General features: G+C 71.3%; 2 protein-coding genes across 2 annotated transcripts; one reads left to right on the top strand and one right to left on the bottom strand.

Annotated features, from left to right (window-relative positions):
- The first annotated feature begins 306 nt into the window (after positions 1-306).
- EPHB4 (EPH receptor B4) lies at positions 307-13,930 on the top strand. Its single transcript, XM_087777847.1, has 16 exons — positions 307-494; positions 943-1,013; positions 2,085-3,477; positions 3,834-3,992; positions 4,473-4,799; positions 6,973-7,103; positions 7,625-7,790; positions 8,339-8,438; positions 8,921-8,982; positions 9,391-9,504; positions 9,882-10,129; positions 10,608-10,826; positions 11,399-11,548; positions 12,164-12,357; positions 12,909-13,073; positions 13,173-13,930. Exons 1-16 carry the CDS (start codon positions 443-445, stop codon positions 13,273-13,275), a joined length of 3,654 nt encoding a protein of 1,217 aa, XP_087633973.1. The 5' UTR covers positions 307-442; the 3' UTR covers positions 13,276-13,930.
- Positions 13,808-23,045, bottom strand: TFR2 (transferrin receptor 2). Its single transcript, XM_087777778.1, has 19 exons — positions 23,020-23,045; positions 22,571-22,615; positions 22,132-22,342; positions 21,129-21,315; positions 20,658-20,792; positions 20,266-20,371; positions 19,882-20,004; positions 19,481-19,543; positions 18,850-18,986; positions 18,277-18,443; positions 17,784-17,903; positions 17,455-17,537; positions 17,306-17,369; positions 17,135-17,202; positions 16,981-17,057; positions 16,781-16,865; positions 15,707-15,919; positions 15,164-15,304; positions 13,808-14,616 (listed from the first exon to the last, which is right to left on the bottom strand). Exons 2-19 carry the CDS (start codon positions 22,601-22,603, stop codon positions 14,059-14,061), a joined length of 2,571 nt encoding a protein of 856 aa, XP_087633904.1. The 5' UTR covers positions 22,604-22,615; positions 23,020-23,045; the 3' UTR covers positions 13,808-14,058.
- Positions 23,046-23,231: the final 186 nt, after the last annotated feature.

Here is a 23,231-nt window from a genome sequence, read left to right as displayed (position 1 = left end):
CCCCCCAGCCCCTCCTGGGGTCGTGGCCCCACATCCTGCCCCCGCCCGACCCGGGGAAGCGCTCAACAAAGGAGTTTCCTGCTGGGGGGGCCCGGGTCCCCTCCCTCCCGGCTGCCCGGGTCCCCTCCCTGCCGGACGCCTGGGTCCCCTCCCTGCCAAGGGGGGGGCTCGGGGTGGGGGGGAGACACAGCCCGGACGCCTGGGTCCCCGCCGTGGGCCCGAGTGGACTGCCGGACAGACAGACAGGCAGCCGGACGCTTTCCCACCGCCTCGAGTTGCCCAAAGTTACCCAAACTTTCCTCAAAATCCCTCTCCCCGCACGCCTGGGTCCCCCCCACCCGGACGCCTGGGTGCCCCCCCGGACGCCTGGGTCCCCTGGGGGGGCCGGGGGGGTGGGGGGTGGGCGAGGGCAGCCCGGACCCCTGGGTGCCCCGGGGCCGCGATGGGGCTGTGGCTGCTCTGGCTGTGGGTGCCGCTGGGCTTCGCTGAGGAGGGTGAGTGACCGGGCTGGGGGGGGGTCCCTGGGGCTGGGGGGGGTCCCTGGGGCTGGGGGCTGGGGAGGGGGCCCTGGGGCTGGGGGGGTCCCTGGGGCTGGGGGCTGGGGAGGGGGTCCCTGGGGCTGGGGGGTCCCTGGGGCTGGGGGGGGGGTCCCTGGGGAGGGGGTCCTGGGTGCCTGGGTCCTCTTGGGATGGGGGTCCCGGACTCCTGGGTCCCCCCAGGATGGGGATGGGGGTCCCGGATGCCTGGGTTCCCTTGGGATGGAGATCCCGAAATCTGGGGTCCCCTGGGGAGGGGGGTCCCGGACGCCTGGGTTCCCTGGGGATGGGGGTCTTGGACCCCCCTCCCCATCCCGAGGGGCCCCAGGTGGCCGGGGATGGGGGGGGGTGCAGCAGGGGGACTCAGGTGCCCGGGGTCCCCTCACCCCCCCTCCCCCCCCCCCAGAGACACTGCTGAACACGCGGCTGGAGACCACCGACCTCAAGTGGACGGTGTACCCGCCGGGGGAGGGGCAGGTGAGGGGACACGGGGACGGGGGGGGACGACGACACCGGGGGGTCCCCAATCCCGCTCACCTCCCTGGCCCCTTCGCCCGGGTCGTCCCCCCCCGTGTCCCCCATCTGTGTCCCTCTGTGTCCCCCCCACACCCCCCCGTCCTCCCCTGCCCCCCCCATGTCCCCCATGTCCCCGTGTCCCCCCATCCCTCATGTCCCCGTGCCCCCCGTGGCCCCCCATGACCCCCATCCCTAACGTCCCCCTGTGTCTCCCCCATGTCCCCCCGTGTCCCCCCCATGTCCCCCCACGTCCCCCATCTCTTCCCATGTCCCCCCTTGTCACCCCATGTCCCCCTGTGTTCCCCTGTGTCCCTCCGTGTCCCCCCATCCCTGATGTCCCCCCATGTCCCCCTGTGTTCCCCTGTGTCCCTCCGTGTCCTCCCCTCCCTGACGTCCCCCCCCGTCCCCTCCATCGCTAAAGTCATTCTCATCTCCCCCTGTGTCCCCTCGTGTCCCCATCCCCCCGTGTCCCCCCGTCCCTAACTCCCCCTCTTTTCCCCCGTGTCCCCCCGTCCCTAACACCCCCACATCCCCCCACGTCCCCCCACGTCCCCCCATGCCCCCCTGTGTCCCCCCGTCCCTGATGTCCCGCCATGCCCCCCATTCCTAATGTCCCCCCCGTGTCCCCCGTCCCTAACTCCCCCCGTCCCCCCCTGTGTCCCCCCGTCCCTAACGCCCCCACATCCCCCCATGTCCCCCCATGCGCCCCCGTGTCCCCCTGTCCCTAACTCCCCCCGTGTCCCCCCGTGTCCCCCCGTCCCTGATGTCCCACCATGCCCCCCATTCCTAATGTCCCCCCTGCGTCCCCCCGTCCCTAACACCCCCACATCCCCCCACGTCCCCCCACGTCCCCCCATGCGCCCCCGTGTCCCCCTGTCCCTAACTCCCCCCGTGTCCCCCCGTGTCCCCCCGTTCCTGATGCCCCGCCATGCCCCCCCCCATTCCTAATGTCCCCCCCGTGTCCCCCGTCCCTAACTCCCCCTGTGTCCCCCCCGTGTCCCCCCGTCCCTAACTCCCCCCGTGTCCCCGCAGTGGGAGGAGCTGAGCGGCCTGGACGAGGAGCGGCAGGCCTCGGTGCGCACCTTCGAGGTGTGCTCGGGGCTGGGCCCCCCCGGGCCCCCCCAGAACAGCTGGCTGCGCTCCGCCTGGGTGCCCCGCCGCGGCGCCACCCACGTCTACGCCGAGCTGCGCTTCACCCTGCTGGCCTGCGACAGCCTGCCCCGCCCGCGCCACGCCCGGCGACGCCGGCGGGGGGCCGACGACGACCGCCCCGGCCACCACAGTGCCCTTGGCAACGGCCCCGGCGACCACCGGGCTCTGAGAGATGGTCCTGGCAACCGCGACGCCCTCGGCAACCGCCCCAGCAACCGCCCCGGCAACAATGATGCCCTTAGCAACAGCCCTGGCAGCCACGGTGCTCCCGACAGCCGCCAAGGCGACCACCCCGGCAACGGTCCCGGCAACCACGATGCTCTTGGCAACAGCCCCAGCAGCTACGATCTCCTTAGCAACAGCCTTGGGAACCATGTTTCTCCTAGAAACAACCCTGGCAACAGGCCCAGCAACCACGTTACCGTTAGCAACAGAACTGGCAACCACGGTTCTCTTGGCAACAACCTCAGCAACGGCCTTGGCAACCACCGTGCCCTTAGCAACGGCCTTGGCAACGAGCCCAGCAGACACGCTGCCCTTGGCAATGGCCATGGCAACCACGATGCCCTTAGCGACAGCGTCGGCAACCACCGTGCTCTTAGCGACGGCCTTGGCAACAGGCCCAGCAACCATGACGCTCTTAGCAACGGCCTTAATAACGACCCCGGCAACCACGTTACCCGTAGCAGTGGCCCTGGCAACCGCGATGCCCGTAGCAACGGCCCCGCCGCCCCCCGCCGCCGCCGCCGCAGCCCCGCCGCGGCCTCCCCCCGCCCTTGCAAAGAAACCTTCAACGTCTTTTACCACGAGGCGGACGCCGACACGGCGACGGCGCTGACGCCGCCCTGGATGGAGAACCCCTACGTCAAGGTGGACACGGTGGCGGCCGAGCATCTCTCGCGCCGGACAGCCGGCAGCGCCAGCGGCCGCCCGGCCGGCCGGATCAACCGTAAAACGTTACGGCTGGGACCTTTGAGCCGCGCCGGTTTTTATTTGGCTTTCCAAGATTTGGGGGCCTGCATGGCGCTGCTGTCCGTCCGGCTGTACTTCCAGCGCTGTCCCGAGGTGACGGCGCGCCTGGCGCGGTTTCCCGCCACCGTCCCGCGCGAGCTGGTGGCGGCGGTGGCCGGGCAGTGCCTGGAGGGGGCCGTGCCCGTCGGCGCCGGCGCGCCCGTCATGTATTGCCGGGAGGACGGGCGATGGGCAGAGCCCCCCGCCCAGGGCTGTGTCTGCGGCCCCGGCAGGGAGCCCGACGGGGGGCTGGGGTGTCGCGGTGAGCGGGGGATGGGGTAAAATGGGGGGGGGGGGGAGGGATGGGGGTGCAATGGGGCGGGGGATGGGGTAAAATGGGGCGGGGGATGGGGTAAAATGGGAGGGAAATGGTGCAGTGGGGCAGGGGATGGGGTAAAATGGGGGTGCAATGGGGTGAAATGGGGGTGCAATGGGGCAGGGGTGGGGGGAAATGGGGGTGCAATGGGGGTGCAATGGGGCAGGGGATGGCGTAAAATGGGGGGAAATGGGGGTGCAGTGGGGGGGAATGGGGCGCAATGGGGCGGGGTTGGGCGTGCAATGGGGTGCACCCAGACACCGGGGTCCCTGCCTGACCCCCTCTTCCCGCCGCCCCCCCAGCCTGCGCCCCCGAAACCTTCAAGGCGGAGGCAGGGGGGGGTCGGTGCGAGCCCTGCCCCCCCTTCAGCCAGGCCCCGGCCCCCGGTGCCACCGCCTGTCCCTGCCGCCCCGGCTTCTACCGCGCACCCGGCGAGGGCCCCGCGCTCCGCTGCTCCGGTCAGCACCCTGGGGGGCTGGGGGGCCCGATCCTGGGTCCTGGGGCGGGGCTGGGGGGGTCCCCGATCCCTGGGTCCTTGGGGGGGGCTGGAGGGCCCGATCCTGGGTCCTGGGGGGGCTGGGGGGCCTGATCCTGGGTCCTGGGGGGACTGGGGGGCCCGATCCTGGGCCCTGGGAGGGCTGGGGGGGTCCCCGATTGCTGGGTTCATGGGAAGGGGCTGGGGGAGGCTCCGATCCCTGGGTCCATGGATTGGGGGGCATGGGGTGCCCGGACCCCTGGGTCCATGGGGGGGGGGAGATGGGGTGCCCGGACCCCCGTGTCTGGGGGGGTTGGACTCCCAGGTCCCCGAGTCTGGGGGGGTCGGGCACCCAGATGCCCGGGTCCATGGGTTTGGGGGGGTTCTGACACCCAGACCCCCAATTCTCCATCCCTATGGGTGCCATCCCCCCCTCACCCCCCGCTTTGCCCCCCCCCCCCCAGCGCCCCCTCGGCCCCCCGCAGCGTGGTGGCTCGGCTGAACGGCTCCGGGGTGCGTCTGGAGTGGAGCACCCCCCGAGACGGGGGGGGTCGCCCCGATCTCACCTACGCCGTGGGGTGTCGGGCCTGCCCCGAGCGGGCGCCCTGCGGCCCCTGCGCCCGTCTCACCTTCTCCCCCGGCACCGCCGGCCTGCGGGGTCGCGGCGTCGCCGTCGCCGGCCTCCGACCCTACGTCACCTACACCTTCACCGTCACCGCCCGCAACGGCGTCTCCCACCTCAGCCCCCACCCGCCCCCCGGGGAGGAGGTCAACGTCACCACCACCAAGGACGGTGAGAGCAGAGGGGGGGACATGGACCCCCCAGACCCACCCTGGGACCCCCATAACCCACCCTGGGACCCCCCTGACCCACCCTGGGACCCCCATAAGCCACCCTGGGACCCCCTGACCCACCCTGGAACCCCCATAACCCACCCTGGGACCCCCACACTCGCCCTGGGACCCCCATAACCCACCCTGGGACCCCCAGACCCACCCTGGGACCCCCAGACTCGCTCTGGGACCCCCTAACCTGCCCTGGGACCCCATAACCCACCCTGGGACCCCCCCTAACGCACCCTGGGACCCCATAACCCGCCCTGGGACCCCATAACCCACCCTGGGACCCCCACACCCACCCTGGGACCCCCACACTCGCCCTGGGACCCCCATAACCCACCCTGGGACCCCCAGACCCACCCTGGGACCCCCTAACCCACCCTGGGACCCCATAACCCACCCTGGGAACCCCAGACCCACCCTGGGACCCCCTGACCCACCCTGAGACCCCCGAACCCGCCTTGGGACACCGTAACCTGCCCTGGGAACCCCCTAACCCACCCTGGGACCCCATAACCCACCCTGGGACCCCCACACCCACCCTGGGACCCCCACACTCGCCCTGGGACCCCCATAACCCACCCTGGGACCCCCAGACCCACCCTGGGACCCCATAACCCACCCTGGGACCCCCAGATCCACCCTGGGACCCCCTAACCTGCCCTGGGACACCCATAACCCACCCTGGGACCCCCAGACCCACCCTGGGACCCCCAGACCTGCCCTGGAACCCCCTAACCCACCCTGGGAACCCCCTAACCCACCCTGGGACCCCCAGACTCGCCCTGGGACCCCCATAACCCACCCTGGGACCCCCAGACTCGCCCTGGGACCCCCATAACCTACCCTGGGACCCCCAGACCCACCCTGGGACCCCCAGACCTGCCCTGGAACCCCATAACCCACCCTGGGACCCCCAGACTCGCCCTGGGACCCCCAGACCCACCCTGGGACCCCCAGACCTGCCCTGGGACCCCATAACCCACCCTGGGACCCCCAGACTCGCCCTGGGACCCCCAGACCCACCCTGGGACCCCCAGATCCACCCTGGGACACCCTAACCCACCCTGGGACCCCCAGACTCGCTCTGGGACCCCCTAACCTGCCCTGGGACCCCATAACCCACCCTGGGACCCCCAGACCTGCCCTGGAATCCCATAACCCACCCTGGGACCCCTTAACCCACCCTGGGACCCCCAGACCCGCCCTGGAACCCCGTAACCCACCCTGGGACCCCCAGACCCACCCTGGGACCCCCTAACCCACCCTGGGACCCCCAGATCCACCCTGGGACCCCATAACCCGCCCTGGGACCCCCAGACCTGCCCTGGAACCCCAAACCCGCCCTGGGACCCCCAGATCCATCCTGGGACCCCTCCTAATGCACCCTGGCACCCCATAACCCGCCCTGGGAACCCCCTAACCCACCCTGGGACCCCCAGACTCGCCCTGGGACCCCCATAACCCACCCTGGGACCCCCAGGTCCACCCTGGGACCCCCTAACCCACCCTGGGACCCCCAGACTCGCCCTGGGACCCCCATAACCCACCCTGGGACCCCCAGACCCACCCTGGGACCCCATAACCCACCCTGGGAACCCCAGACTCCCCCTGGAACCCCCTAACTCACCCTGGGACCCCATAACCCACCCTGGGACCCCTAGATCCACCCTAGGACCCTCAGACCTGCCCTGGGACCCCGCCCAACCCACCCTGGGACCCCCAGATCCACCCTGGGACCCCATAACCCACCCTGGGACCCCCTAAACAGCTCTGGAACCTCCCTAACCTGACCTGGGACCCCCTAAACACACCCTGAGACCCCCCCCCACCTGCTCTGGGACCCCCAAACTCACCCTGAGACATCCTCCTGAACCCTCTGGGACCCCTAAACCCACCCCGGGAGCCCCCAGGATCCCTCAGGGACCCCCTAACCCACTCTGGGACCCCCAAACCCATCCTGGGACCCCAAAAACCTGTCCTGGCACCCTCAAACCCACCCTGGGACCCCTCCTGGGACCCCAAAGCCTCCCTAGGACTCGCAGGGGACCACCCAGGACCCCCTCACCCACCCTGGGAACCCCCTGGGACCCCCGTGACCCCCCTGACCGCCCCCCCCCCCACAGTGCCACTGCCGGTGTATGACGTGGTCCGCGTTGGGGGGTCCCCCACGGGGGTGACGCTGTCGTGGCCAACCCCCCCCCCGGCTCCTCCCGGGGGCCACGTCCTCGACTACGAGGTCAAGTACTATGAGAAGGTGAGGGGGGCTGGGCGGGTATCGGGGGGCTCCCGAGGGAACTGGGGGGTCCTGGGGGTATTGGGGGGTCCTGAGGGGCATTTGGGGGGTCCTGGGGATATTAAAGAGCTGATGGGGGCTTTGAGGGGGTTCCAAGGGACATCAGGGTGCCCTGGGGGGCCCCGAGGGACACTGGGAAGGGTTTGGGGGGTTGTGGGGGGCTTCTGGGGACATTTGGGTGTTCTTGGGGGCTACTGGAGGGTCCTGGGGGGTATTGGAGGGCTCCTCAGGCACATTTGGGGGATACTGGGGGGTCCTGAGGGTTACTGGGGGGGTCCTGGGTGGCATTGGGGCTCCCAAGACACATCGGGGGGATTTTAGGGGGTTCAGGGGGATATTTCAGGGGTGCTGGGGGGCACTTGGGGGTCTTGGAGGGGTCCCAAGGGACAGTGGGGGGTCCCTGGGGGGCCCGGGGGTGTTTCAGGGGCTCTGGGTGGGTATTGGGGGGTCCTGGGCCAAGGCGGGGGCTCTGACCCCCGCAGGTGGGGGGGGGCGAGGGCCCCCCCATGTTCCTGAAGGTGCCGGCGCCGCGGGCGGAGCTGGGGGGGCTGCGCCGGGGGGGGCTCTACGGGGTGCGGGTCCGCGCCCGCTCCGAAGCCGGTTACGGGGACTTCGGCCCTGAGACCGCCGTCACCACCCAGGGCGCCGGTGAGCCCCCCCAAACCTCCCCAATCCCCCAGGACCCCTCCAACCCCCCCCCAACTCCCCCTGGGACCCCCCAAACCTCCTGAGAGCCCCAAACTCTCTCCCAACCCCTCCCAGGACCCCCCAATACCCTCTTGGGACCCCCACCCCCCTCTGGAACCCCCTGAACCCCCTGATGCTACTGAGACCCCCTGGGCCCCTTTGGGACCCCCCCCATCACCCACGCCCCCCCTGGGCCCCCCCTGGGACCCTTTGGGACCCCTTCCATCCCCCATGACCCCCCTGGGACCCCCCTGGGACCCTTTGGGACCCCTCCCATCCCCCATGACCCCCCTGGGACCCCCTGGGACCCTTTGGGACCCTTCCTATCTCCCATGACCCCCCTGGGACCCCCTGGGAACCCTCCTGGGACCCCCTGACACCCTGGGACCCCCCTGGGACCCCCCTATTCCCCATTATAACCCCCCTGGGACCCCCCCAACCCCCCCGTGACCCCTTTGGGACCCTGGGGGACCCCCCCTGGGTCCCCCGGCACTGACGGCTGCTGGCAGAGGGGTCCCGGGGGGAGCACGGGGGGCTGGTGGCGGGGGCTGCCGCCCTGGGGGGGCTCCTGGTGCTGGCGCTGCTCGCGGGGACCCTGCTCTGCTTCAGGTGAGGGGGGCTCGGGGGGGTCGGGGGGTCCCTGGGGGCCTTGGGGGGGCCTAGGGGGGCTCTGAGGGGTCCTGGGGGGCTCTGGGAGGTGCCTGAGGGGCTTAGGGGGATGCAGGGGGGCTCTGGGGGGCTTGGGAGGGGCCGGGGGGGTCTCTGGGGGGGCTCGGGGGGTCCTGGGGGGCTCTGAGGTGTCTCTGAGGGGCTTAGGGGGATGCAGGGGGCTCTGGGGGGCTTGGGAGGGGCTGGGGAGTCCCTGGGGGGGCTCGGGGGGTCCCTGGGGGGCGCTGGGAGGTCCCTGAGGGGCTTAGGGGGATCCGGGGGGGCCCTGGGGGGCTTGGGAGGGGCCGGGGGATCCCTGGGGCATCTTGGGGAAGGTGGGGACGTTATGGGGGTCCCTGGGGGGTCCCTGGAGGTCCCAGGGGTGGGAGGGGCCGGGGGGGGTCTTGGGGGGCTGCACTCACCCAGTGTGTCCCCACCCCCAGGCGCCGCAGCCACCGGCACAGGGAGGACGCGGATCGGCACGGCCACCGTCCCGCGGGGCACGGTGAGCGCCCCGTCACCCCAGTGTCACCCAGCGTCACCCCAGTGTCCCCTTGGGTCACCCCAGTGTCCTCATGGTGACCATCTTGGTGTCCCCACATCCCCCGGGTGACAGCGACGGTGATGACGGCACTGTCCCCACGTCCCTGGGGATGGCCTCGGTGTCCCCACGTCCCCTGGGTGACCATCTCGGTGTCCCCACGTCCCCTGGGTGACAGTGACGGTGATGACGGCACTGTCCCCATGTCCCCACGTCCCTGGGGACGGCCTCAGTGTCCCCACATCCCCCTGGTGCTGGCGGTGGCATCCCCGTGTCACCGTCCCCTGTAACCATGGTGAGGGTGGGGCTGGCGTCCCCCGGGGTGGGGGTGACAGCGGGTGACAGTGGGGTGACAGCCAGTGCTGGTGGCAGGGGGAAAGCTGTACATCGACCCCCTCACCTACGAGGACCCCGGGGTGGCCCTGAGGGACTTCGCCCAGGAGATCGACGTCGCCTGCGTCAAGATCGAGGAGGTCATCGGGGCAGGTGACATCCCCCGGCCCCGACGATGTCCCCAACAACGTCCCTACGGGTGTCCCCAGTGTCCGTGTCCCTACGCACGTTCTCAGAGATGTCCCCAACGCTGTCCTCGATGATGTCCCCATCCCTGTCCTCATCGCTGTCCCCGTTGATATCCCCATACGTGTCCCCACCCATCTAAGTCCCCAGCGATGTCCCCCATGATGTCCCCAGCGATGTCCCCATCCCTGTGCCCCCCGATGTCCCCATCAACATCCCCCCCCTCTGTCCCCAGGGGAGTTCGGGGAGGTGTGGGGGGGCTCTGGGGTGACGTGTCCTCCCCTCTGTCCCCAGGGGAGGTGTGGGGGGGCTCTGGGGTGACGTGTCCCCCCCTCTGTCCCCAGGGGAGTTTGGGGAGGTGTGCCGGGGCCGGCTGGCGCTGCCGGGGCGCCCCGAGTCGCCGGTGGCGGTGAAGACGCTGAAGGGGGGCGCGGGGGAGCGGCAGCGCCGGGATTTCCTGGGGGAGGCCGCCCGCATGGGGCAGTTCGCCCACCCCAACGTGGTGCGGCTGCGCGGGGTGGTGACGGCCAGCGCCCCCGCCATGATCCTCACCGAGTTCATGGAGAACGGCGCCCTCGACGCCTTCCTGCGGGTACGGGGACATCAGGGGACGTGGGGGGACACAGGGACGTGGGGGGACACAGGGACGTGGGGGGATATATGGGCGCCACAGGGAACGTGGAATCTGGGGGACATGGAGGACATGGGATATAGGGGGACGGCGGGGAATATAGGGGACATGAGGGGATGTGGGATATGGGGACACAGGGGACACGTGGGATATGGGGACATAGGGGACATCAGGAACATGGGGACACGGGGATGTGTGGGACATGAGGACACATGGGACGTGGGGGATGGGTATGGGGACACGAGGGACGTGGGGGGACACCTGGGACATGGGGGACACAGAGGACGTGGGATATGGGGAGCCATGAGGGGACATCTGGGACATGGGGGACACAGGGTGACACTGCGGACACAGGGGACACCGGTGACACTGGGGACAGTCACCCTTCCCCCGCACAAGGTGACCGTGTCCCCCCCCCCTCCCCGCGGTGTCCCTCCAGGGCCGGGTGGGGACGCTGGGGACGCTGCAGCTGGTGGCCATGCTGCGGGGCATCGCGGCCGGCATGCGGTACCTGGCCGAGACCGGCTTCGTCCACCGCGACCTGGCCGCCCGCAACATCCTGGTGGACGCCCAGCTGGTCTGCAAGGTCTCCGACTTCGGGCTCTCCCGCGCCCTGGAGGAGGAGAGCTCGGCCGACCCCACCTACACCAGCTCCCTGGTGAGGCCACCCCCGCGGGGCTGCCCGGGCGCCCGGGTCCTCGGTGGGGACGGGGTCCCACCAGGGGTGGGGTCTCTCCAGGGTTGGGGTCCCACCAGGGCTGGGGTCTGTCAAGGGTTGGGGTCCCACCAGGGTTGGGGTCCCACCAGGGCTGGGGTCTGTCAAGGGTTGGGGTCCCACCAGGGTTGGGGTCCCACCAGGGGTGGGGTTCCCCGGATGCCTGGGTCCCAACGGGGTTGGGGTCTCTCCAGGGTTAGCGTCCCTCAGAGACACCTGGACACCTGGACCCCAACAGGGTTGGGGTCTCTTTGGGGTTGGGGTCCCTCAGAGACACCTGGACCCCAACAGGGCTGGGGTCCCACCAGGGTTGGGGTCCCACCAGGGTTGGGGCACCTCTGGCGTTGGGGTTTCTCAAGGGTTGGGGTCTCTTCAGGGTTGGGGTTCCTCAGAGACACCTGGGTCCCACCAGGGTTGGGGTCCCTCAAGGATTTGGGGTCCCTCAGGAGGTGGGTTCCCCTGGGGGGCTGGGATCCCCCGGACACTGGGGTCCCCCACGATCTCCCCGTCCGCAGGGGGGGAAGATCCCGATCCGGTGGACGGCGCCGGAGGCCATCGCCTTCCGCAAGTTCACCTCGGCCAGCGACGTCTGGAGCTACGGCATCGTCATGTGGGAGGTGATGTCCTTCGGCGAGCGGCCCTACTGGGACATGTCCAACCAGGACGTGAGTCGCCCCGGGCGCCCAGGTCCCTCCGGCGGGGCGGGAGGGGAAGGGGGGCCCACCCAGACCTCGGGGTCCCCTCCCGGACGCCGGGCTCCCCAGGAGGTGGGGGGCGGAGTGAGCGGGGGGGCCCCAGGTGCTGGTGGGGGCGGTTGGAGCCTCGTTAGGAGCAGCTGGGGGTAATTAATGAGGGGTCACGAGGGGCAATCGGCCCTGGGCGGCCCGGGAGGGGGCCCAGCTGCCGCGCCCGGATGCCTGGGGCCCTGGTGGGTCCGGGGGTCCCCTGGGCTCCTGGGTCCCCCCTTGAGACCCCAGGAGGGGGTTTGGGGGGGCCCCCGTGGGGCAGGGGCTCCCCCAGATGCCTGGACCCTCCATGGGGCAGGGGTCCCCTGGGTCCCTGGGAGGGGGCTCGGGGGGCCCGGGCACCTGGGTCCTCGGTAGGTCGGGGGTCCCCCAGACGCCTGCGTCCCCCCTGGATGCCTGAGAGCCCAGGAGGGGTTTGGGGGGGCCCAGATGCCTGGGTCCCCCGTGGGGCAGGGGCTTCCCGGGGTCCCCCGTGGGGCAGGGGGTTCCCCCCCCCCCGGCCTCCGGGGTCCCCTGAGCTCGTGTCCCCCCCAGGTGATCAACGCCATCGAGCAGGATTACCGCCTGCCGCCGCCCGCCCGCTGCCCCACGGCGCTGCACCGCCTGATGCTGGACTGTTGGCAGCGCGACCGCAACGCCCGCCCCCGCTTCCCCGACATCGTCAGCGCCCTCGACCGCCTCATCCGCCACCCCGCCACCCTCCGCGTCACCGCCCCCGACACCCACCGGTACGCCTGGGTCCATGGGTGGGGGGGGTCCCAAACGCCTGGGTCCCTGAGTGGGGGTCCCAGATGCCTGAGTCTCATTGGGGTGGGGGATTATGGGGTGCTGTGGGGTTGACCCGGACACCTGGGCCCCTGGGTGGGGGGTCCCGGACACCTGGGCCCCTGGGTGGGGGGTCCCGGATGCCTGGGCCCCTGGGTGGGGGGGTCTCCTGGGTACCTGGGTCCATGGGTGGGGGGTTCTTGGACACCTGGGTCCTTGGGTGGGGGGTCCTGGACCCCTGGGTCTCTGGGTGGGGGGTTCTTGGACACCTGGGTCCTTGGGTGGGGGGGTCCTGGACCCCTGGGTCTCTGGGTGAGGGGGGTTTTGGACACCTAAGTCCTTGGGTGGGGGGGTCCTGGACCCCTGGGTCTCTGGGTGAGGGGGGTTTTGGACACCTAAGTCCTTGGGTGGGGGTCCCAGACACGTGGGTCCCTGGGTGGGGGGCAGCCCGGGTGCCTGGGTCCCCTCGGGCTACGGGGCGCTGTGGGGCTGACCCATCGCGGGGTCCCCGCAGGCCCTCCCCGCCCCGGCTGGCACAGCCCGGCCCCCCCGGCCCCCCCGGGCCCCCCTTCGCCTCGGTGGGCGAGTGGCTCCGCACCCTCCAGCTGGGCCGCTACGAGGAGACCTTCAGCAGCGCCGGCGTCACCAGCCTGGAGCTGCTGCCACGGCTGCGCAGCGAGTACGGGGGGGCCATGGGGGGGCCGGGGGGGCCACGGGGGGCCGGGGGAGCCATGGGGGGGCCATCGGGGCGCAGCGGTGACCCCCGTGTCGCCCGCAGGGACCTGCTGCGCATGGGGGTGACGCTGGCCGGGCACCAGCAGCGGATCCTCGACAGCGCCCAGAGCCTGCAGAGCCCCCCCAAGGGGGACCCCCACTTCTGAGCCCCGCCCCTGCTGTGGCCCCGCCCCTGACAAGATGGCCACCGGGACGCCATGGACCTTTTCTAAGGGGCTCAGCCCTGGTTGAGTCACCAAGATGGCTGCCGCAAGATGGCTGCCATGCCAAGATGGCCAACCCAGTATGGCCGTCGTGCCAAGATGGCTGCCTCGCCGTGTTATACCAAAGGATGGCTTTGCCCCGTGATGTCACAGCTGCGTCACCAGCACTGATAACATCATCGCTCGCTGCCCACGGATGCCAGGTTGGTGATGTCACAAGGGAGCAAGGCTGTGGGCGGGGCCCGGTGTGTGATGTCACGCCCCGGCGCTCCCGTGGTGTCACCGCTCGTGACCTCAGCACTGCCTGGGAACCGCCATGACCTCATCATCACAGGGCTGCACCTCCCCGATGATGTCATAGGGCCATGATGACGTCACAGGTCTTTGGCCCTGCCCCTCCTGTTGAGCCAAAGAGGGTGGGGCCAGGGAGGCCACGCCCATGGGTGTGACCAGATGTGGGTGTGGTCCAGATGGGTGGAGTCTAAGCAGGCGTGGCCCGGGTGGGCGGGGCCCCCCAGGTGCTTTTATTACTTCTTTTTTTAACCGATTCTGTTAATTTATGGCCCGAAGTCGGAGCCAATAAAAAGCGGCGACCGCGGCTCCTCCCCACCATATTCAAATGAGGGGGCGGGGCTGGGGGGGCCCAGGTGTCCCCTCCCCCAGGTCAGGGGGTCCCCAATGTCCCCGGGGTCCCAGGTGTCCCCAGGGCCACCACGGTCCCAGGTGTCACCAAGGGCCACCATGATCCTGGATGTCCCCATGGTCCCCAGGGCCACCAAGGTCCCCATCGTCCCCGTTGTCCCCAGGGCCACCACGGTCCCAGCTGTCCCCATGGTCCCACATGTCCCCAAGGCCACCACGGTCCCAGGTCTCCCCATTGTCCTCGTAGTCCCAGGTGTCCCCACGGTCCCAGCTATCCCCATTGTCCCCAGGGCCACCACGGTCTCCAAGGTCCCCAGGGCCACCATGGTCCCAGCTGTCCCCATTGTCCCCATGGTCTCCAATGTCCCCAAGGCCACCATGGTCCCAGATGTCGCCCCGGTCCCCGATGTCCCCGCGGTCCCAGGTGTCCCCGGCCAGGGCCCCCGCTGTCCCCTGCAGGGTCCAGGACAGCAGGGCCAGGCGGAGGCGGAGGTGGCCGGCGTCCCCTCGCGTCCCCCGGCCGTGTCCCCCGCCCAGCTGGGCCGCCAGCGCCGGCAGCGTGTGGCCCCCTTGGCCCAGCAGCACGTGGCGGAAGGGGGTGACCAGGGGGGACACGAAGGGGGACAGGAGCGAGGCCTCCGCCTGGGGACAGGGACAGGGACGTGGTCAATGGGACGTGGACAGGGATGGGGACGTGGTCAATGGGGACGGGGCCGGGGCCACCGTCAATGGGATGGGGACAGGGATGGGGACAAGGACACCATCAGTGTGGACAGGACAGTGATGGGGACACGGTCAATGGGATGGGGACAGGGTGACAATGAGAGGTGATGGCAACGGTGACACTCACGGCCACGATGTGGGTGTTGAGGGGACAGGGACGGGGACTGGGTGACAACAAGAGGTGACGGTGACACAGTCACGATACGGGTGTTGAGGGGACAGGGACGGGGACTGGGTGACAACAAGAGGTGACGGTGACACGGTCACGATGCGGGTGTTGAGGGGACAGGGACGGGGACTGGGTGACAACAAGAGGTGACGGTGACACAGTCACGATACGGGTGTTGAGGGGACAGGGACGGGGACTGGGTGACAACAAGAGGTGACGGTGACACGGTCACGATGCGGGTGTTGAGGGGACAGGGATGGGGACCAGGTGACAACGGGAGGTGACGGTGACACTCACGGCCATGATGCGGGCGTTGAAGCCGCGGTTGAGGCGCTCGTTGGTCCCCTCCGAGCCGGCCATCTCCCGGCGCAGCGTCTCGGCCGCCCGCACGACGTCACCGCGGGCCGAGGACAGGCGCTGCAGGGACAGACCCTGCGCCTGGGGGGGGACATTGGGGACATCCCAGTGCCATACTGGTTTATACTGGGGCATACTGGGCTGACCTGGAGGGGCGCCAGGTGGTGCAGCAGGGCGTCCCTCGGCGCTGGGGTCCAGGGGCAGCCCCAGTGCCTCCCAGTGTCTCCTGCTACCCTCCCAGTGCCTCCCAGTGCCTCCCAGTGCCCCCTGCTACCCTCCCAGTGCCATACTGGTTTATACTGGGGCATACTGGGCTGACCTGGAAGGGCACCAGGCAGCGCAGCAGAGCATCCCCAGGGCACCAGGGCCCAGGGGCAGCCCCAGTGCCTCCCAGTGCCCCCTGCTACCCTCCCAGTGCCTCCCAGTGCCCCCTGCTACCCTCTCAGTGCCGTACTGGTTTATACTGGGGCATACTGGTCTGACCTGGAGGGGTGCCAGGCGGCGCAGCAGGGCGTCCCCCAGGGCGCCGGGGTCGAGGGGCAGGCGGGCGTCGTGGCCCAGGCGCAGCAGCAGGTGGGCGGCCACCGCGGCCACCGCCCGGGCCACCGCCGGCAGCCGCCCCCGCAGCCGCCCCTGCAGCCGCCCCAGCGTGTCCTCGCGCGTCCCCAGCGCCGCCCGCGACCACCCGCCGGGCGCCTGCGGGGGACACCGGGGGGGGACAGGGGGACATGGGGAGGGATGGGGACGTGGGGACACGGCCAGTGATGGGGACACAGGGAGGGGACATGGGGACATGGGGAGGGGGACATGGGTATGGGGGGGACATGGGGACATGGTCAGTGATGGGGACGTGGGGAGGGGGACATGGCGAGGGGACATGGGGACATGGGGACGTGGGGAGGGGACATGGGGATGGGGGGGCATGGAGTGATGAGGGCAGGGGGAGGGGACGTGGGGACACAGTCAGTGATGGGGACATGGGGACATGGGGGGACATGGGGACGGGGGGGACATGGGGACACGTTCAGTGATGGGGACATGGCGAGGGGACATGGGGAGGGGACATGGGGAGGGGGGGACATGGAGTGATGAGGACAAGGGGAGGGGATGTGGGGACATGGTCAGTGATGGGGACACAGTGAGGGGACATGGGGACACAGGGGGACATGGTGGGGACACGGCCAGTGATGGGACATGGGGATGGGGGGACATGGGGACACGGTCAGTGATGGGGACACGGTATGGGGACATGGGGACATGGGGAGGGGGACACGGGGACATGTCAGGGATGAGGACATGAGGACACGGTCAGTGATGGGGACACGGCGAGGGGACATGGGGGGACGTGGGGACACAGGGAGACATTGGGGGGACATGGGGACATGGTCATCGAGGGGGACGTGGGGATGGGGGGGACATGGGGATGGGGGGGACATGGAGGGACACGGTCATGGGGACATGGGGGCAGTGGGGGACATGGAGGGGGACGGGGGGACACGGGGACAGGGCGGGCAGACGGGGGCGACGCGGGGACACGCAGGGACGGGGGCTCCCCACCTCGTCGAAGCCGAGCTCCACGGCCGGGACCCCGGCGGCGGCGGTGAAGGGGAAGGCGCCGCTTTCGGGGGGCAGCGGCCGGATCCTGGGGGGGGGGGGGGGGGGGGGGGGGCGGGAACGACCCAGGTGTCTGGGCTCTGCCCTGCCCCCACCCCCCCCCAAAGGGGACCCCTCCCCCCGCCCCTCCCCCCGGCGCTCACACGTCGCTCTCCCAGGCCCGGCCCGGCCTCGTCACCTGCTCCAAGAGGCTTTTCCCACCCTCGTTGGGGCTCTCCACCTTGGGGGGGAGGGGCGGGGTGAGACCCCAGGCATCCGGGACCCCTCCCCCCACCCCTCCCCCCACCCCTCCCCCACCTGGCTGAGGGCACTCTCGATGAGGTTGACCAGCGTGGGGCGGGTTTTGGCCCCCAAACGGCCCTCACCTGTGGGGGGGGGGGGGAGGGGAGGGGGAGGGGTCAGGGGGGGACCCCCCCACCCCTCCCCCCCTCATCTTGGGGGGGTCCTGGGGGTGGGGGAGGGGCTCACCCAGCACGGCCTGGTCCAGGCTGATGTAGGCGGCCGCTTTGGTGTGCAGGAGGTCGGGGTACCCCTGGGGGTCACGGAGGTCACGGGGGGTCACGGGGGTCACGGGGGGGTCACGGGGGGTCACGGGGGGTCACGGGCCCCGGGCTCACCTCCAGCCACTCGGTGGCCCCCAAATGCCCGAATTCGCCCCCGTCCCAGCTGACGAAGAGCAGCGTCCGCCGGAGCTGGAACCCTGCGGGGGGACCCGGTGTCGGGGGGCCCTTGGGGGGGAGGGGGCCCCGGGGGGGGGGGACGGGGGACGGACACACCCATGGGGGGAGGGGACCCGAGGGGTGGGACCCAAGGATTGGGGGGGGGGGGGGGGATCTGGGGGGACCCAGGCATCCAGGGGCCCAACCCCCACCTTTCCCTCCCCAATGACCCCGCCCCCCCGCCCCCCCCCCATTCTGGCCCCGCCCCATCCCGGCCCCGCCCTCACCGTCCCGCCCCATGGCGGCAAAGAGGTGGGCGAGCTCCAGCAGGAGGGCGGTGCCAACCCCCGAGGCCGCCGCCCCTGGCCCCAGCGAATCCCGCTGCGCCCCCACGATGATGTAACAGTCTGGGAGGGGGTGGAGTCAGGCAGGCTCCACCCCCTCAAGCCACACCCCCCTAAGGGGGCCAGCACCACCACTGGGTCCCCCCGCCCACCTCCTCCAGGCTCCACCCTCCCCCTTAGCCCCACCCCTTTAGCCCCACCCACCCCAGCTCCACCCCAGGCTTAGCCCCACCCCTACGAGATTGACCACGCCCCCTTGCTCCCACTCTCTTGGCCACACCTCAACTGGCCACACCCCCCCCCCCCCCCCCCACCAGTGCATCCTCCCCATGGCAGCCCCCCAGGGCTTGACCTTCCCCTCCATGGCCCCACCCTCCTTGTAGCCCCGCCCCCGGCCCACCCCCTGGCCCCGCCCCCTCCGGCCCCGCCCCCTCACCGGGCTCCAGCCGCCCCTCCAGGGCCCCGAAGACGCTGGTGAGGGTCCCCGGCCTCGTCCCCGCGGCCACGCTCAGCCGCAGCCGCCGCCCCCCCGGGCCCGGCCGGTACCGGAGCCCCCGCCCGGGGGGGCCCCACTGCGCCGGCGCCCGCGGCCCCCCGAGCGCCCTGCGCGGAGACGGGACCGGGGCGTCGGGGGGGGCCGGGGCGTTCGGGACCCCCGCGCCCCCCTCCCCAGGGACCCACGGGTCTGGGGGGGTCCCGGGGGGGTGTTCAGGACCCCGACCCCCCCCCAGGGACCCAGGTGTGGGGGCCCCCTCCCGGGCCGCCCAGGGCCGATTACCCCTCCTGACCCCTCCTAACCCCTCCTGACCCCTCCTGACCCCTCCTGACCCCTCGTGACCCCTCATTAATTACCCCCAGCTGCTCCTAACGAGGCTCCAACTGCCCCCGCCAGCACCTGCCCCCCCCCCCGCTCACTCCGCCCCCCCCCCGGGGGTCCCGGTGCGGCGGCGGAGCCCCCAGCCCCCAGCAGGTTGGCGGGGTCCCTGCGAGCCCCCCGGCCCCCGCGTACCGCAGCAGGCGGGCGGCGGCGGCGGCGCTGAGGGGGTGGGCGGGGATGGGGGGCAGCCCCGGGGGGCGGCGGGGGGGGGCCCGGCCGGTGAAGGAGGGGAACCCCCGGCTGTAGGGGTCCCCCGAGCCCTCCTGCACCTGCGGGGGTGAATCAGACCCGGGGACCCCCCAGCACCCCCAAATCTCCCCCTAAACACCCCCCACCCCCCAAACACCCCCAAATCCCCCTCCCCCACCCCCCCAATTCCCTCCCAGCCCCCCCAATCCATCCCCAGCCCCCCCATTGCCACCCAGCCCCCCCAAACACCCCCAAATCCCCCTCAGGCCCCTCCCCCGCCCCCCCAATTCCCTCCCAGCCCCCCAATCCATCCCCAGCCCCCCCCATTGCCACCCAGCCCCCCCAAATCTGTCTGTACCCCCCATCCCCACCCCCCAGCGCCCCCAAAGCCCCCTAAACCCCCCCACCCCCACCCTCTCAGCACCCCAAATCTCCCCAGCCTCCCCCCAAGTCTTCCCCCCACCCCCCTAAGGCCCACAGAGACCCCCCCCGCCCCCCAAAGTGGCCCCCAGCCCCCCACTCACGTGCACGGTCACGGCCGTGTCCCCCCAGCCCGGGGCCCCCCGGGCCCGGCCGTGTCCTGGGGGTCGGGGTACAGCAGGACCCCGATGGCCCCCGCCCCCGCCGCTGCCGCCACCTGCGGACCCAGGCGTGCGGGGGGGCCCCGCGTCATCCTCCCCTCCCCCCAGGGCCCCCCCCCCCCGGGAACCCCAGCATCCTCTCCTCCCCCCCCAAGGGACTCCAGCGTCCTCCCCTTCCCCCCCAGGGGACCCTGACATCCAGCCCCACCCCCCCCAGGGGACCCCGGCCTCCTGCCCCGCCCCCTCCCCCCATAGGGGACCCCAGCATCCTCCCCTCCCCCCCATGGGGGCCCCCACATCATCCTCCCCTCCCCCCCGGGCCCCCTGGCCCCTCCACCCCCCCCAGGGGACCCCAGCCTCCTGCCCCTCCCCCCGGCCCCTCCCCCCAGCCCACCTTGGCGGCGGGGGGCCCCCGGCCCAGGCGCAGCAGCAGGAGGTTCCCGCGCAGCGACACCCCCCGCGCCCGCAGCAGCGCCAGGTCCTGGGGGCGCCCGTAGTGCCCGTACACCAGCCCCCCCTGCGGGTCAGGGGTCAGATCAGGGGTTGGGGTCAGGGGTTGGGGGTCAGGGGTCGGATCAGGGGTTGGGGTCAGGGGTCGGGGGTCAGATCAGGGGCTGGGGTCAGATCAGGGGTTGGGGTCAGATCAGGGGTTGGGGTCAGGGGTTGGGGGTCAGGGGTCGGATCAGGGGTTGGCGTCAGGGGTCAGGGGTCAGATCAGGGGTTGGGGGTCAGGGCTCAGTGTTGGGGTCAGGGGTCGGGGTCAGAGGTCAGGGGTTACCGTGGCGTTGCCGGGGGCGCTCCAGGCGCAGAAGGCCTCGGGGTCGAGGCGGAGCCGCTCCAGCTCCCGCCCCCCCGCGTCCACCCACAGCAGCGACGCCGACCCCCTGCGGGGTCAGGGGTCAGGGGTCAGGCCCGCCCCTGCAGCCCTCCCGGCCCCCCGGGACCCCCCCCATACCCCACCCCACCATGACCCCTGTAACCTTTGACCTTCTGTGACCCCCCAGCACCCTCCGTCCATCCCGTGACCCCTGACCCCTGTGACCCCCATTCGCCCCCACCCCCAGGACCCCTCCCCCCATGACCCCCGACCCCCCTGACCTCTGAATGAACCCCCATGTGCCCTGGCCCCACCCCATGATCCCTGACCCCACCTCGGCCCCACCCCCTTACCGTGTGGGCAGGGGGAGGGGCTGGGGGCGGCTCCAGGCCCGGCTTAGCCCCGCCCCCACCATGGCACTGAGCACGGCCTGCGCCAGGCCCCGCCCCCGCTCCGACCCCGCCCCGTGCGGCCCCGCGCTCACCTCCCTGTGGGTGGGGGCAGGGTCAGAGGTCAGGGGTCAGAGGTCAGGGGTCACAGGCAGGAGACAAGGGGAAGCGCCCGCCTGGGGTGAGGGTTGGGGTCAGGATACCACCGCCAGGGTCAGAGGTCAAGGGGGTAAGGGCAGGCCTGCAGGGTCAAGGGTCAGGGTACCCCTCCAGGGTCAGGATTGGGTTGGGGTCAAGGGTCAGGGGTCAGAACACCACCTCATGGGGTCAGGGTCGGGCAGGAGGACCAGGGGTCAGAGGTCAGGGGTCAAGATCAGGTAGCAATGGGCCCCTCCCTCCAGGTCGGGGTGGGGTCAGGGGTCAGGGGTCACTCACCGCACCCAGGCCTCCACCCGCTCCTCCCGCAGGTGCCGCTGCAGCAGCTCCCGCAGGCGGGGCCAGGTGGGCGGGGCCTCGGTGCTGGCCCCGCCCTCCACCTCCTCTGGCGTGGAGCCTCCCAGGTCAGGCCCCGCCCCTGCCCCGCCCCTGCAGGGGGCGTGGCCAATCCCAGCCACCAGCAGCCCTGGGGGGGGAGGGGAGAACAGGGCATGGGTGGGGCCAGAGGGGGGTGGGGGCTGGGGGCGGGGCTACAGCCGGGGGCGGGGCTGGGGCAGGCAGTGGGGGGGTTACGGGGTGTAATGGGGGTAACGGGGTGTAACAGGGTAGTGGGGTAACAGGGTAAGGGGTGTAATGGGGTGTAATTGGGCTGAGGGGGTAATGGGGATAACGGGGGGTAACGGTGTAACTGGGGTGTAACGAGAGCAGGAGGGGGTAAGGGGGCAATGGGGTGTAACAAGAAAACGGGGTCAAGTGGCTCTAATGGGGTAACAGGGTGTAAGGGGTGTAAGGGGGGAATGGGGGCAACAAAGGGGAGGGAGTAAGGGGGGCAATGGGGGTAATGGGGTGTAAGGGGGGTAACGGTGTAAAGGGGGTAATGGGATGTGAGGGGTGTAATGGGGTGTAAGGGGGGTAGGGGGTAATGGGGTGTAAGGGGATCATGGGGTGTAATGGGGGTAAAGGGGTGTAAGGGGGGTAATGGGGCATATGGGGCTATGGGGGTAACGGGGTGTAAAGGGATGTAATGGGGTAACGCGGTGTGATGGTGTAAGGGGGTAACGGGGTGTAAAGGGGTGTAATGGTGTACTGGGGTGTAACAGTGTAAGGGAGTAAGGGGGTGTAAAGCAGTGTAAGGGGGTGTAAGGGGGTAACAGGGTGTAAAGGGGTGTAAGGGGGTAACAGGGTGTAACGGTGTAAGGGGTGTAAGGGGGTAAGGGGGCATAAAGGGGTGTAATGGGGTAACGGGGTGTAAGGGTGTAAGGGGGTCGCTGCGGTTCCCTACCGGCCAGGAAGGCGGAGGCGGAGCCCAGCGCCAGGGTGGTGAGGGGGTGGAGACGTGGGTGGGGCGGTGGGCGTGGCCTGCGGCGTGGGCGGGGCACGGGGCGGGGCAGCCGGACGATGGGGTCCCCCCCCTCCTCCTCCTCTTCCTGCTCCCCTCCCCCCCCTCGGGGGTCCCGGTGCCGGCAATAGGAAACCGCCCCTCCCCCCGGGGGCTGCGGCACCGCGTCACCGCCCGCCCGCGGGGGGAGGGGCGGGCTGGGGGCCCCCGGGGTGGGGGGTGTCCAGGACGCCTGGGTCCCCTTTTGGGGGGGGGAGGGGGCCTGGGACCCTTTGGGGGGCTTCAGTACCCCTGGGGGGAAGGGGGACCCCTTTGGGGGGGTTGGGAGGGTCCCGGACGCCTGGGTCCCCTTTTTTTAGGGGGGGGGGGGAGGGGCCGTTACCCGTCCGAGGAAGCAGCGCCTCAGGGTCTCCATCGCTGCCGGGTCCTGGGGCGAGAGCGGCCGGGGGTCCGGGGGGGTCCCGGGGGGTTTGGGGGTCCCGGAGGGTCCCACGGGGGGTTCCGGGGGATCCCTGGGGTTTGGGGGTCCCAAGGGGGTTCTGAGGGGACCGGGGGGGTCCCGGGGGGTTTGGGGGTCCCGGGGGGGCCCAAGAGGGGTTCTGGGGGGTCCGAAGGGGTTTGGGGGTCCCAAGGGGGTCCTGGGGGTCTCCAGGGGTCCGGGGGGTCCCAGGAGGCTGCGTCCCCCGCCATGGGGCGGACTTTGGCCCCAGCCGGACTTTGCCCCCCCCGCCCCCTCCCCGTGTCCCCCCCGACCCCCCCCCAAAATCCCCCCACCCCCCCGTGCCCCCCCCGACCCCCCCAAAGCCCCCAGCCCTCCCCGGCCCCGCTCACCCCTCGGCCCCGCGGCCCCGCTGTGCCCCCGCCCCCTCCCGAGGCGTGAAAAGGGGGCGGGGCCGAGGGGCGGGGCATTGGGGGAAGGGGCGGGGCTGTGTGGGGAACAGGGCGTGGGTTTGTGGGGAATTGGGTGTGGTTTCTTGAGGGGGGCGTGGCTTTGCAAGGGGACACCCCGGCAAGGACACGCCCCGGCGCCGCCTGGTCTGGCT

The sequence above is a fragment of the Nipponia nippon genome, unplaced genomic scaffold (assembly GCF_047370975.1).
Source record: "Nipponia nippon isolate SJK-2023a ecotype South Korea unplaced genomic scaffold, ASM4737097v1 scaffold_41, whole genome shotgun sequence".
Lineage (NCBI taxonomy): Eukaryota > Metazoa > Chordata > Aves > Pelecaniformes > Threskiornithidae > Nipponia > Nipponia nippon.
Note: the sequence above shows the minus strand (reverse complement) of the source record. Positions and strands in the feature narration are given on the sequence as shown.